Raw genomic sequence first — 15613 nt, 5'->3', positions numbered from 1 at the left:
AGCAGCCTGGGGAACGGACTGTGCCAAGCCCACATGAAGCAATATTTTTTCAAGTAGGAGGGGAGGAGGGAGTAATCGTGCGCTCAGGGCAGAAAATACTGTGTTGCATATAAGATTTCATCGTTGATTGGCTGAGAAAGCTGCGGCTTCTCTCTTTTGGCTTGCGGGTGGAAATTTAGACGTAATTAGCGGAGGGGGGAGCGTTCCAGTTCACCTACGTCGCACGTCTTCAACTCCCGAGATACAACGCGATTTACATTCTGTCTAAGTCCGCCTCGTTATAAACCATTCACATCAGAAGAAGAAGAAGAAGAAGAAGAAGAAGATGAGTTTTCCGGCGATCATAAACTAAGTGAACATCTTAAACTTGCACTGGAATGTTGCTTTGATATTTTTTGTGTGTGTTTCTTGTATTTTAGCAGTGATTTTGAACGTTAACGCTTCATGTGAGTCAGTGCCCACGTTTCAAAAATAAACAAAAACAGATTGTTCACGTGACTAAATAGTTGATTTCATGGACAAATGTGAAGAACCCACAGTAACCCCGTCATGGAGTGCCGTAAAGAAACACCCACTCAAACTAACCAGATACACCATGTAAAATGTGAAAACGTACATTAAATGTGTCTTTCTAGTGGTAAATTTATGGTGCTCGCTTTTGCTTCTCATGCTAATTTGTCGGTGACCTGGAGCTCGTCTGCTTGATCGTCGTAGGGCCGCGTGTCGGCTACACGTACATGGGGGAAGACACGAAGCTCTCCCCGCGCGCGATGTTGGCCGCCGGCGCCTCGTGTCTGGACGGATCCAAGTCGTTGCCGTGGTGACCGTCGCCGCCGTGGTCTTTGAGTTCGTTGACTTTGTCGTACTTAGCCGAGTCGTCCAGGGGGGCGCCGCCGTTCAGCGCTCCGCCGCCTATGTTGTCGTCGTCCAAATTCTGCAACGTTAAACAGAACCTCAGGATCCTCCAGAGCTTTGTGATTGTATTGATGTTTGGCAGCATTTCATAACATTTTCTCATCCATTTTATGATCTATTGCCTTTAAACTGACTTTGAGACTTTGCTGCATAATAAACAGCATTTCCCTTCATTTTTACATTTCTGGAAGTGTATTTAAATCGATCATCAACACTAGTGGTCATCATATGTGTGTCATCATGGAGCAGAGAAATAAGAACTTTTGGATAAGTGAGGATGTATCCGGGCAAAACTCACACCAGACTTCTCCTTTAACAATTCTGTCAGATTTGAAAAAGCTGGAAATAATGAGCCTTGCAATTCAAATCCTTGCAATTTCGAGCAAAACGTTTCATCCAAAAACACTTGTCATGACTTTGTACTAATTAATATGACTCATCACGTGAAGAGTCTTCTCTCCCTGAAGTAGTTAATAATATAACCAATAATAAAAAGAGCATCTAAGATAATAGTTGACTTTTTTGGGTCAATGTTTGATTGATTTGTACTGAGTAAGTGAGTAACAATCAAACAGTGTGTAGCTGTTCAAACACATATGGAGCTGGCTGTGTGGGGGTTTTGATTGTGTGTGTGTGTGTGTGTGTGTGTGTGTGTGTGTGTGTGTGTGTGTGTGTTACCGTGACTGGCTCTCCTCCGGTGGTCTCGTAGTAAACGTCTCCAGGGCTGAGAGGCGCCGTCTCTGTGGCCATGGGAGGACCTGAAGGCTTAGTCAGCTAAGAGAAGAGAAGAGAAGAGAAGAGAAGAGAAGAGAAGAGAAGAGAAAAGAAGAGAAGAGGAGTGGAGAGGAGAGGAGAGGGGAGAAGAGAAGATCATTAAGACCACAATCTCTATAAGTGGTATTATACACATCTACTAAATGTTCACTATTATATAAACCCTCTTCTCAATCACTGAATCAAAGATTTGACCTGAAAGAAAGATTTTTCTGGATCTTGTATTTTCCTTACACACAAAATGTTCACAATATCATTACAAACTGTGAAATGTGTGAGCTTGTTATTGAAACACCAACAGGTTCCAGATGATCAGCAAACCTTCACAATCACTGGTTTAGATACCAGCGCTCATTTTACTAACACATATTTACTTCTACCTCTGATGTCATAATAATTGCTTGCAAAACTTTAACTTATGTGAAAGTTTGGGGCCGTTTTGCTGTGATTGCAGTCTGGATTAGTTCTTATTTAGACATTTTCTTAAACAGTCAATCAACTTAAAATTGCAAAGTTTGGTTCTCATTACGTAATGTGGTCCACAGAGAAGAAATGAGATCAGCTCTACAGTGAATAGAGTCAAATGAAAAGAGGAGGGTGGCGAAGAGGAGGAGGAGGAGGAGGAGGAGGAGGAAGAGTGGAGTGCTCTAATGGACCTCTTTACAAACCAAACTAATTATTTTGACACACATAAGCTCAGTCCTGTCTCCAATCAATAGCCATTAGCCCCATTACCACCAACCAAATGGACTCTCTGCGTGAGTGTGTTTGTGTATATATCAAGTATGATGTTCATGACAGTGTAGATTGATCTCAAACATGTCGGCCACTCACCATCTCTGTTGAGCTTCCTGCCTTGACAGGGGGAGGCGGCTTGTGTTTGGGAGGACCCCTGATTGGACGGGAGACAGAATTTTACACATTAAATCCAGCTGATCATCAGTTTATCTGGAGGAGCTAAGTGCTTCCAGAATGTACAGTAAATGCATCGGCTCCTATACGACACAAGACCATTAGAGGAGTCAGCAAGTAGAGGAAGTGGACGACACCACAAAGCTGCAGATACCAACTGGACTTATTGATTTACAGGATCTGCTTCTGCTCCTGTGAGCCTCAGAAGGGAAACCGCTCCTTAAAAGTTGAATAAACAACTATTTACAGCAAAAGTGAAGATGGTGGGAGGCAGTTTTGGAGCTGAAAGTAACTTACTTCAAACTCCAGGTCAGGATTTGTCACTTGGTTAACTGTAGTGAGCTTCTCCATGACAACTCACATGGTCTAATGAGCCCAGGCCTCCAGTGTGGGAGATTAATAATCAACCTCAGAAGGTTTAATAAATGATGAAACAGATGCAGGTTGGCTAATGAGGACTTACTCTCCGCCGTCCTGCCGCTTGCGGATGAAGAACACGATGCCGATGACGAGAGCGATGAAGATGAGGGCGCCGAGGATGCTGCCAACGATGGCGCCCGTCTGTGGCTCGGCGATGCTTTTCTCCTCCTCTGCGGGCGAGAGAGAGGCAGAGGGACGTTTATTAACACTTCATTCAATTACAAGTGGCCGACCGCTGCACCTGCACTTCATATTGTAATATTGCTTTATTTGTGCCGATGTGTTGTGTTCTGTGGCTGTAGAATATAATAAGCTGGTGGAGAGTCAGCACTATTTCACTATTAACTGGAGCAAATATGTAGGGAAAAAAAAGAAATATGAGCAGAAAGAAAAGCCCGGAGGAAATAAAAATGAAATGCTGGTAATCAAATGTCAAGTTTCAATTCCATTTCCGTTCAGCGTTCAGTGCGTTATTATGAGGCCCGGCCATGTAAACACAGAGGAATTAAATATGGCTTTGGGTGAAAATGAAAGCGGTTGAAAGCTGAATATCAGACACTGATGCTTATGAGAGACACCGAGCTGTGTGTCAGGGCATCAGCTGAGACTCGAACCAGCAACCTCGCCAAGCTATCGTCAATTCAGAAGCTGTTTATGATGAGTGGAGGTTGGTAAAAGCCTCATGACTGTGAGAAGAAGACTACATGGACAATAACATGAGGGTGGACTTGTTTCCTATCCTGGTTACTATCCTGGTTGGTCTATTTGTTGAAATCTGGTTCAGTTTATGTCAGAAAAGGAGGAAGAAAACTGGAAAGCTGGATCAAGCTGGATTAAACATGTAGATGCTTCATAAGGATGAATCAGTTACATGGAATATCTGCTTCGTCCTACAAACCTAATAGCTTCTGAACAACAAACAGTGACATTCATCTTCCAGATCCATCCTAAGTATTATTAATAAGTATTAAATCATGATTAGTCTCGCTCTGCATGTGTCCTCTGGAAGGCATCATGGACCTCATCAGTAAATAAAGAAATAAATACGTTTCCTGCATTCCCTCTTCTTGCCAGCAGGTGGCGGTGTGTTCTGTGTGTAAGGCGAGCTGGAGGAAGAGTGAATCAGTGATTGTTTGGGTGAATGGATGGATGGAGGGAAGGAGTGAACTGACAGAATGCTCATGAAGGATAAGTGGGTCTCGCATATTCATATGTGAGTATTTCCACGGGGAAAGAAGCAGCTATGCCTGGTGTGTGTGTGTGTGTGTGTGTGTGTGTGTGTGTGTGTGTGTGTGTGTGTGTGTGTGTGTGTGTGTTACCACGTCTGCCAGAATGGTGACAGGCACAAGAGGGAGCAGGTCTCAATTAAACCGCAATCAAAAATGTGACTGGGTGGGAGGTAGGGAGGGGCTAGAATAGAGGGAGTAGAGAAGAGAGAGAGAGAGAGCGAGAGAGAAAGAGAGCGGGAGAGATGCTGAGAGGAGAAAGGAAATGGAAGAAGGAGGATGCCAGGTAGTGGAGAGCGAAGCGAGGCAAGAGGCTAGGAGAGATGGGTCCAAGGAAAGCTGAGGGAGGGTTGTGTGTGTGTGTGTGTGTGTGTGTGTGTGTGTGTGTGTGTGTGTATGGTCTTTCTGTGCAGCTGGAAATTCACCAAAACACACACACAAATCATATCAACTGAAGCAATCAGCAGCACAATGAGAGCGCAGGTGTGTGTGTGTGTGTGTGTGTGCTCCTGTCAGCACATTGGATGTGTTGCCGCGTGTTATCAAAGTTTACACTGGCAATGTTTACCACTGTTAGCGGTAGATAACATACTGCCTTCTCAATAAACAATGAGTTTTGTTGCTGTATGAAAAGCAAGAGCAAACCTGTGTGTGTGTGTGTGTGTGTGTGTGTGTGTGTGGGGGAGTGTGTGTGTGTGGGATTAGCTGCAAGCAAGCCCCACTGCTGTTTCATTTCATCCCATAATACTATATTCCATAGCAATAATGTAGAAAAGCTGATGAGGAGAACATAAAACAAATGTAAACAGAGTGAGTGACAGTATGGAGCCTTCATCTTCCTCCTCTGTGAGCATGAAGAGCACCAGAGTTTACTGTCAACAAATGAAACCTCGCTTTACTCCATAATTCCACCGCAATAGAAGCCTGAATTAAATCTAATTTGTCTGGAAGAACTAGATTCTTCTCTCTCTTAGTAGTGTTGTCGTGTCAGCAAACATGAGTCTGCAGACTTTCAGGATCTGAATGAAACCAAAGCTGATTTTAAGACTTTTATGGTTATAAACCAAACCAAAACAAAGCAGCTGAAGAGTCCAGAGCAAAGTTTGGATCTCTACTGCATAGTTAATACAGTCATACTGGTTCAATATCAGAATCCACTTTGTGCCACACACACACACACACACACACAGACAGACAGACAGACAGACAGACAGACAGACAGACAGACAGACACACAACACACACACACACACACACACACACACACACACACACACACACACCACACACACACACACACACACACACACACACACACACAGGCAGCATTAATCCATTATGTGAGACTCTTTCTCTCTCCTTCACCTCCATCCATTAGATTCCATCTTTAATCTAAACCACATCTTGCTTTCCTCATTAGTGAGTCAGTGTGGCTCCTGCTGGACTTGTAGAATATTTATATAAATGATCAAACATTTATGCTGAAAAATCAATAGCCTGGGCTTCATAACACTGAGATCTAAAACTGAGTGGGTGGGAATACAGTGGCTCACACAGACTCTCTCTCTCTCTCTCTCTCTCTCTCTCCCTCTCTCTCTCCACCCCACTCTCTCTCTCTCTCTCTCTCCCCACCCCACTCTCTCTCTCTCTCTCTCTCTCTCGCTCTCTTTCCCCCTCCCTCTCTCTCCCCTTCCCTCTACATCTCTCGCTCTCTCTCCCTCCCTCTCCCTCTCTCTCTCTCTCCCTCCCTCCCTCCCTCCCTCCCTCCCTCTCCCTCTCTCTCCTTCCCTCTCTCCCCCCTCTCCCTCTCTCCCTCCCCCCCCCCCTCTCCCTCCTTCCTGTGCCTCTCCCTCCCTCTCCATCTCTCTCTCTCTCTCTCTCTCCCTCTCTTCCCCTCTCTCTCCCTTCTTGCCTATCTCTCACTCCCTGCTCGGTGGATAAACACCCAAATCTGCAGATATAATGCCATTATCTAAATGGCACTCAAGTGGTAAGAAATTGCTACTGTATATCACATGCAATTTGAATGAAATTGAAACAGCTATCCTTGTCTAAAGCGCTCCATTACTCCCTTATATCAAATGCTGCATTGTGTGGGCTGCATTAGCCATGAGAGAGGAACACGCCGTGCCCAAGGCGTGCACTTAACAATCACTGCCCGACACACACCGGGGCTGAAAACACACTGCTTTGCTGGGAGAGAACGCTGTCACAGACACTAGTTCTCTCCCACTGATGGATCCTTACACACCTGCACAACACGACGGCGGCTTTCTAAAGTTGACATTTGAGGAATTCAAGCCCATTGTGCCTGTTCCCACGGCAGCCATTGTTGTTTTATATCTCACTCAGTGTGAGTAACTCAATCCAGCTCAAGACACCGGAGCCACAGCCCGTGCATCTTAAGCCAACGTTAAACGCGGGGGTTAAAATCCACTTAGGGAAGTACTTGAAATGTATTCTTGTTGTTACCATATATTCCCCACACGTGGGACCCCATGGGGCAGACCCCCAGTATGATGGAGGGATTATAGGAAAAATGAGATTCCCTGGGAAAACTTGGCCAGCGTCAGGGACATCTGGGCTACTAGGCTTTGCCTGTTGCCACGGTGACACTGAGTCACATAAGAGGTGGAAAACTAATGGATTAATTGAGGGATGAATGGATATGATGCTCATATGCGTGATCACAGGTCAGATAGTCCAGCTGTGTTTAGTCTTCATTCAGGTGTGGTCAGTCTCAGCATCATAAAGGTTTCAATGCAGCTGAATGAGAATCGGGTCATGGCTACTTAGTAATTCCATATCTCTCTCAAGGAACTGGCAGAGAGCATAAAGCATAAAGCATAAAAAATCATTAAGAAGGTGTAGAATACAAAAGCGGGTGTTGTCACCGTGACAACCAATGAAATGACACAGGGGCTTCACCCTTCAGGTGCAGCAGACATGGGACAACACTCTTCTCTGATTTTCTACCTCAGAATGTGGAATTAGATACGCAAAGGGCCACATCTGATCTCTGGTGAGCGTTAAATGTGCCTGTAATGCTGCATCTGTAAGCATCCCACTCCTCCTCCTCCTCCTCCTCCAGGAAGAAGAGTGTTTCTACATTCAGCCGGCTCAGTGGCCGCCTCCTCCGGATGCTATTCTTTTTATTTTTTTTCTAAGGAAAAGCTCACCTATGAAAAGAAATATAGTGTGGCATTGAAGATGAAATACTTTGCAAAATGGCACTAAATGTGTCAAAAAGTGTAAAAAGACGTAGCTATGATGCAGCAGCAGGATGTAAGTGATATTTATGGTTCAAATAAAGCCTCTGAATTTGGCGATGCTGCACTTGCTCGTATACAGTAAGTCACCTTATAAATAGAAACCTGTGATGGAGAGACTGCGGGAGGAAGGGAGGAGAGGAGAAAGGAGAAGTGAAGCACCTGGGAGAGAGAGAGAGGGAGGAGGGGGGGTTAAACCAGAGGGAGGAAGGAAAGAAGGGAGGAGGACAGGGATGATCCTGAGGTGAGAGAGTGAGGATGGAGTGAAGAGCGAAAGGCTTAGAGGATGGAGGGATGAGGGCGGATAAACGAGGGAGGAAGAGGAGGAGGAGGAGGACGGATGATGGAGGTGTTAGCGGACTGAAGAACAGAAGAGGTTTTAAAGGTCTGACGACTCCCCAGGGAAGCCATGAGTGACACTGAAACAACAACGCACACACTCGCCGTCTCTCTCTCTCTCTCTCTCTCTTTCACATCCTCGTCCCTCCCCCTCCCTCCACACTCCAGCACTCCGTACGCCCGCAGTCAACACACACTCTCTCTACCACTTTACTGTCTTCTCTCTCACAGCGACTCTTGTCACTTCCCATGGTCCTCTCTCGCTCGCCCGCCCTCCCACACGCTGTGACGTGAGCGAGCGGCCCTGTCGCTCTGTCCTTGCTTCAAAAAAAACAAAACAAAACAAATAAACATATTGACGAAAAGACAAATTGCCATGCAGATCTTCGGTGTAACACACACACACACACACACCCACCCACACACACACACAAACACACACACAGTAAATATAAAAACACAAATCATACCATAAGTAGGAGAGTGGCGTGCAGCCGTCAGGAGCGACAAAGACGGCGAAATTACGAGTGCAGAGAAATGGCTGCAATCAGTCAGCAATTATGATGAATCAAAAGGAATGATTAGAATCTCAGCGGCTCAAAGCTTCTCTAATCCCTCTGGTGAGACACTTCAGGAGGAAGGCCCGACGTGCGGAGGGCGGCGACGTACTGACAACGATCTGCGTCACTGAATCAAAGTCTCCCCGTCAATAAGTCGCTAGATATCAATTTTTTTCTTAAGAGATTTTCAAATATTTCACCTGCTTTCATTACAAATCCACTGTTTTCTTCTAATCCACTCAGTTTCGTGATACTAATGCCTCAAAAGTCATCATTCCTAAACCTGCGCCGGGGAAAAATTCATGTTTACTTGTTTTCAAATCGCCAAGAAACCGTTCATAATAATCTAAGATAGCGTTTCTCCCAGTGTAATAGTCTTTACTGTGACATCACCTTTCCTTCTGTTACATTATGTCATGTGTGTTTAGTTCCTGGGCTTTTCTTTGGCGACCTCCATCATATAGAGGGAAGTTAACCCTTAAAGCACCTTTAAAGGAGACATATTTATGCTCTTATTTATAAAGTCATATACTGCAGTCACGAGTATCAAAGTTCATCCTATTGACAGCGTGAAGAGCGGCCAGTTTTCACTCAGTGTGCACAGAGGAAAATATCGCAAAGCATCACACAGGTTTGAAAATAGGCGATTAAATGTAAACCTACGTATATAAACTGTACATCTCCTAATTTTAAAGTGACGTTGAGTCCTTCATGTTCTGAGTCAGTGATGTTGTTTAGTGTTTGTTATCTTTATTCTCTGCATCATAAAATGATAGTTGAGATGTTTTCAATGGAGCTACAAAGGCGTTTGAAGCCAGAAATTGTAATTATGATCTAAAATTCAGTCATGATGTTCAGGTTCTGATTGCAGTATGAAAACTGTTCTCTCATAAGTGGAAAGGTTGGACAAGGATCAGAAACGATTTGCCAATTGAGGACTTCTCAGATGATGGCTTGGCTGGCAGGAATGAGGACACTGGAAGAATCATCAATAATTCCAGAGCAGATCCATCACTGTATTATGCACTCAGTGTAATTAGCCCTCTGAGATTGGGACGAGCTGGCATTTCACCAGAGAGGAGCCGTCCAACACACAGCTTTTCGGTTACGCCGCACAATGTATCAGCAGCACGCCGAGTGACACAACACACACACATACACACACCCTCGTGCACTTATGTGTGTCAATAACAGAGAGCAGGCCTGATGGGATCTTCAAAATCCCATCGCAGGCTGGAGCAAACACACTCTCAACACTCAACACAAAAAGAGAGGCACAAGCAGCACAGCGTGACCTTTTTGGAGACATCAGTGTGTGTGTTTGTGTGACAGATATCTTTAGATATGCAACACTTCACAACCTTATCTGCAGCCAGAGATCCACTTTCATTTCATGACAGCTTCACGTGTTGTTTGGTTTTTTCTTGTTTTGTGTCTCTTCCCTCCCCATATGCCTCCCACTTAACAGATTAAAACACATATTACACACAATTGAACACACACACAGATACGCGCGTGCACACACACTCGGCAACACATTCTGCTGCTTGCTTCCCCAAATAGCACTCGGAGCGGAGAGGAGTGAAATGGCATCGCTCTGTAAATGATCCAGAGCAAATGAGTTTATCTTTGAGACAGACAGGCCCCCAAACCATTGAGGATCAAACTAGGTCATCCACAGAGAGATAGAGAGGATGTGTGTGTGTGTGTGTGTGTGTAGCACTCGCACGTCGAAGAGTAGAATCTGGTGTTGGAACCAAAAACACGACCCAGATTAAACTGGAGGTCGTGTTCGTTTCCACCTGATGGATTTGAGGACAAAACCTTTTTCAGTTGTGCTTTGGTCCTCAGATGACGAAGAGTTTAACTCCAGCAGAAACTCTGGGAGTTAGTTTAACCCCTGAGTCGGACTCCAATCGCAGACTGAGTCGGCCTGGATTTGGGCCGGTCACACAGATTGATTAACGGCCCGAATGATCTACATTTTGTGCGATCCGACACTTAGGATCTGACTCTTGTAGTTTGGGGAAACTGATTTCTAGAAGTCAGAGAAATGAGATAACTAGCTGTTTTAGATTGATTAGATATCAGTAGCAGGTGCTGGGGAGACGATCATTTAGCAGATGCTTTTATCCAAAGCGACATCCAGAGGGGGGAGCAATTGAGGGTTCGGTGCCTTGCTCAGGGGCACCTCGGCAGAGACTCGAACCAAGCGGAAGCCCTACCCACTGAGCAACTGCCTCCCTAGACATGAGTCCTATCAGGCATTAATGAGGCTGCCAGCATGTATAATAAGTCAGCTTGGTAAAGATCTATACAGTAAATGTGCAGCTGTGAAACCATAACGAGTGAAAAGCAGCTGAAGGCTCGTGGAGACTTTCATATCACATGGAGCCACGTTCATGTTTTCCATCATTAACACAGACAAACAGGCTTGGATGCATTGGGATGCGGCTGTTGAAGGTCTCGCTTGGTGTTTTTTCCTCTCGTTTCTCACCCGAGATCTTATTGAAGCAGAAATCTGAACTCTGTCAAGTACTGTTTAACCAGCGGCTCATGAAATGGATGTTTTTTCTAAGGTGTTTAGAAAAGCAAAGCCTTTGGAAAACGCTTACGGATTTAATTACGGCTCAATCAGCGCTAACAAAATGAACATTTGTTGATATGAAAATCCTGCAGGTGATTACTTTAAATTAAATGTTAGTCTAAGTGGCCCAGACGGAAGAAGGCTGGATCCTGATTACACCTCAAGCCAATAATGAGATCACACCAGGAGTCAAAGTGAATATCTGACTCGCTGTTTGCCAAGTGAGCATCCATCCATCCGTCTGCCGTCCATCCTTTCTGCCCCCCGGTGAAAAAACTCTAGAGTCAATTTGGCGCTCAATAGCAGGTGGCGAGGCGGCACAGTTGAGAGGGTTAAGCCTCTGGGTCAATACCTATGCAAAATAAAGGAGAGGACGGGAAAATGGCTCCTGTGTGTGTGTGGGTGGGTGAGAGGAGAAATTTGGCATCCGTGCAATTTTCGCCCCAGTCGCAGAACCCGGTAATGGCCTGAAGAGCAGGGCAGAGGGGGGAGGGAGGGGAGAGAGGGAGGGAGGGAGAGAGGGAGAACGCTGGAGGAGAGATCAGGTGAAGTTTATCAAGCTGCTCCCCAGGTTGTTTGAAGGGTTTGGAATATATTCAAGTGCTATTTTGCCCAGGTTTGCAGCCGAGGGAGCACTTTTAATATTCAGCCGACTTCACTGCTCGGTCCACTCGTCACACACACACACACACACACACACACACACACACACACACACACACACACACACACACACACACACACACACGTCACTTAAAACCTTTTCAAACACACTTCAAACTATGACTTTAAGTCCCAGGGGCCCAAATCGGGGTCATGCTCTCCTGACAGCCAATCATCATTCCCTAGTGTGTGTGAATGTGTGGCAGGGACTCAAAGTGTGTGTGTGTGTGAATGTGTATGGGTGTGATGACCTATCGTTTAGACTCATGTGCATGTATGTGTGTGTGAGAAATGAGGGATCGGGAGAGAGAGGGAGGGAGGGAGGCAGAGAGAGAGAGAGAGAGAGAGAGAGAGAGAGAGAGAGAGAGAGAGAGAGAGAGGAAGGAGGGTGGAAGAGAGAGAGAGAGAGGGAGAGAGGGAGAGAGGGAGAGGGAGAGCGAGAGCGAGAGAGACAGAGAGAAAGAGACAGAGAGAGAGAGAGAGAGAGAGAGAGAGAGAGAGAGAGAGAGAGAGAGTATGTGCCAATCATCCATCATTCAGAAAGCTATTTGGACCCCTGGGTGCACCAGCAACACCATGGCAACAGTAACAGGCTGTTACCAGGTAACTGCGCATAAGTAATAAGCTCAGGGTGTGGACAGGAGCACAGAGGCATTGTGGGAGGTCAAGAAAACACACACACACACACACCCAGACACTTAAGAGGATGAAGAGTCGAAAAATGCAGACAGGTGGCATGTAAGAATCTGTAGTTTTATACATATCTGTACACACACACACACACACACACACACACACACAGAACAATGCATTCTCTTGCAGACACAAACACACTCATGCAGATGTCTGAGTGTAATTTAGAACTAAACACACAAACACCAATGCGTTAAACCACTGGATGGACTTGAGATTCTTTTGCAAAACACACACACACACACACACACACACACCCACCCACACATCTGTTCCACACTCTCTTAGATGGTCTGATGCATTTTAACTGTCGAGGGACAGGGCATTAAACCGATGACTGTGAAACTCTGTGTGTGTGTGTGTGTGTGTGTGTGTGTGTGTGTGTGTGTGTGTGTGTGTGTGTGTGTGTGTGTGTGTGTGTGTGTGTGTGTGTGTGTGTGTGTGTGTGTAGGATAGCTCAGGATGTTTTGGAGCCATAGAGTGAATCAGGTTTACAGCAGTTAACCCTAAAACAGCCAAACAATCATGGGGCATCAATGCGTTCATCTGACTGAAGAAACTTTCTCTGATGACAGATTCAACATTTCCCTGGAGTGTTTGTGTGTTTAAATGTGTGTGTGAGACAAAAGTTTCCTGGCTGAGTGTTCTGCGATGTTTTGTCAGTTTGCTTGTGTTGTTGACAGACTGTTTGACTGCCTTGATGTTTTACACCCCTGTGTGTGTGTTAACCTTTGTTTATGTGTCTGTGTTTTGTGTCTTTGTGGCGTTTTTTGGTGTGTATGAAGAAAGCCTGTGTGCTTCTGTGTGTGTGTGTGTGTGTGTGTGTGTGTGATCCCTTGCCAGCGACACTTCTCTGCTCACAGGGAACCGTATGCTTTCTGCCAGACACAGACACACACACACACACACACACTCCGCCCAAGGCTGCCATGGCCTTTCTGTCCTTGGAACCCTATCGGTCATCTGTCCCCTTACGCCTGAGGTACACACACACACCCACACCCACACACACACAGACACACACACACCCACACACACACAATGCAAAATACACACAAAAAATAGTGCAAGCCATAATATCATGCTGCGATAAACGTGTGGGCATACACACATTACACACACACACACACACACGATAAACCATGAAACAAGACAGACACAACAAAACCAAAATATGTGCAGAAACACACTGTTGTACACCCACACCCACACCCACACCCACACCCACACACACACACACAGGTAAAACACTTACGAAGGCTTCTCAAATTTCACTTCACTGAATTTTGGATGATGAGCTCCAAATGACTTCCGAAATAATCACTTGATGTTTTCATTAGTATTCATTTGATCATTTAAATTCATACCCCCTGCGTCCCTGGTACACCACTTAAGTTCAGGCTGATTGATTCCCGCTCTGCTTCTGCTGTGGCGTTCATGCAAGGTACATATATATTTGCAATTACCGTCGAGTCAAAGCAGAGATTGAAATGTCAATGCAGACAACGGTCGCTCAGAGAGAGTCGTTACGTGTTTCCTCTTGCATGGTGAGTGTGTGTGTGTGTGTGTGTGTGTGTCGGCCACAATATGTAGGTGCCAGCTGTGACGCATTTAGGCAATATCACTTTAATTAGAGTAAACTCCTTCACTTCTAAATGCCCACCTTCTCTCTTTCTCCATATTTCTTTCATGCAGTCGTTGGAGCTCAAAGTATTTCCTGTAATAAGTGCGAGCTCCACATTCCTGCTTTGTGTAGCTGAGTGAGTAAAGGGCCAAGGTGACAATGGGTGAGAAACCACGTCGTATACATCATTAAAATTAAGTTCTTGATGATTGTGTTTGTCAGAAAAACAGCGCAGCAGCTATTTAAAGAGGCAGGAAAATGAAAGTATGATGTGAAAGGATGGCTTGTAGAGCCGAACCAAAAAAGGAAATAATCACCAAACTCTGCAGCTTCTATCCTCCTTCAGCTCATTACTTTAATTTGGACACTCTCGCCAATCAGTGTGTGGTTGTAGAGGAAAGAAGAAGAAATAAAACTTTCAGTTGCCTTCAGAGTGAGGAGGACTCATGTGTTTGTGTGTTTGTGTGTTTGCTGCATGTAAGCAAATGTATAGACACACGGACATCTTAAGTGATGTTTATACAAAAGAGAATGACACTCAACTGATTCAGGCTGCTAGTTTGGTGTGTGTGTGTGTGTATTTGTATACGTACAGCGTTTGCCATTAACACACTCACTTGACGTGTATGTCTGTGAATGGATTCTGTGTCTGTGTGTGAATTTACACACACCTGGGAGTGATTTGTTGCCGTCTCAATGGCTGACAGTGAACTCTCTGACCTTAGACTCCCTCCTCCTCCCTTCACTCAATGCTCCTGGGTGAACACAAATGATTTTTCACACAACACAGCCGTTTCCTCGTCCTCCACTCTCATCCATCAAGCTGCACGTCTGTTAAACACTCCTCATCTCAAGTCTTTGCTCCATCTCCATTCTTGCTGACCTGGTTTTCCTCCTCTCCCTCCCCCCCACCACCCCCTTATCTCTATCTTCTTCTCCTTCTTTCTCCATTTCCTCTCATCTTCCTGATTCCTCCCCACTCTTTTCCTTCATCATCCCTCAGCTCTATCCCTCCCTTCCTCTCTCCTCTCCTCCTCCTCCTCCTCTCACTTTGTTCCTCCTCTGTGCTCTCTCTCAGATCGGAGCTCTGAATAGACTGAACAGTTGAGATATGATGCAGTCGGACGCATGAAAGCTAGTTTGTTCCAAAGCCCTAATGAAGCCGGCTGGCTCAGTGTTGGGGCACAGCAGCTGAGCATGTTCTGACACGCCGTCCATATAACATCTGTCCATCAGTCATTCATCCAGTGATCCGCTCTAAGTGCTGCATTTATGATGCAACTGATGTGTTTGATTTATGCAAATGTAAATCATCTCTGTTGGATAAAAGCATGAAATGAAACCAAATTTTTGACCTTTGCCATTCATTTAAGATGGAATCAGGCAGTAAGAAAGCCTAATCTTATAATAAAGTGAAATAAACAGATTAAAGATATCAAAGAACAACAAGCCAGCAGAGGAGGAGAGTCTGTTTTAGTCTTAAGTGTTAAGAAAATGGTGCGAGGAGGAAGTGAAGAGAGGGAGGAGGAGGAAGAGGTGAAGAAACAGCTGATGTTAGTGGTGATGAAGGTGTTGTGTGTAGGTGTGAGGACATTTAGTGGAAACGTTGCGTCCATATGTGCGTGAAAAGC

The 15613-nt window shown here is 45.3% G+C and overlaps 1 protein-coding gene across 1 annotated transcript in view; it reads right to left on the bottom strand.

Annotated features, from left to right (window-relative positions):
- Window positions 1-463: 463 nt before the first annotated feature.
- Window positions 464-15613, bottom strand: part of pvrl2l (PVR cell adhesion molecule related 2 like) — a 198257-nt gene continuing 183107 nt past the window's right edge. Inside the window, exons 7-10 of the mRNA XM_076139149.1 lie at window positions 3065-3191; window positions 2524-2581; window positions 1594-1689; window positions 464-934 (exon numbers count right to left, since the gene is read on the bottom strand). Of these exons, the coding sequence (XP_075995264.1) occupies window positions 728-934; window positions 1594-1689; window positions 2524-2581; window positions 3065-3191 (488 nt within the window). The 3' untranslated portion in view covers window positions 464-727. The remainder of the gene's footprint in view (window positions 935-1593; window positions 1690-2523; window positions 2582-3064; window positions 3192-15613) is intronic.

Source organism: Genypterus blacodes, unplaced genomic scaffold (genome assembly GCF_046128005.1).
Source record: "Genypterus blacodes isolate CSIRO-AG114 ecotype Tasmania unplaced genomic scaffold, CSIRO-AGI_Gbla_v1 ptg000438l_1, whole genome shotgun sequence".
NCBI lineage: Eukaryota > Metazoa > Chordata > Actinopteri > Ophidiiformes > Ophidiidae > Genypterus > Genypterus blacodes.
The sequence above is the reverse complement of the archived record's forward strand: the minus strand, read 5'-3'. Positions and strand labels throughout refer to the sequence as shown.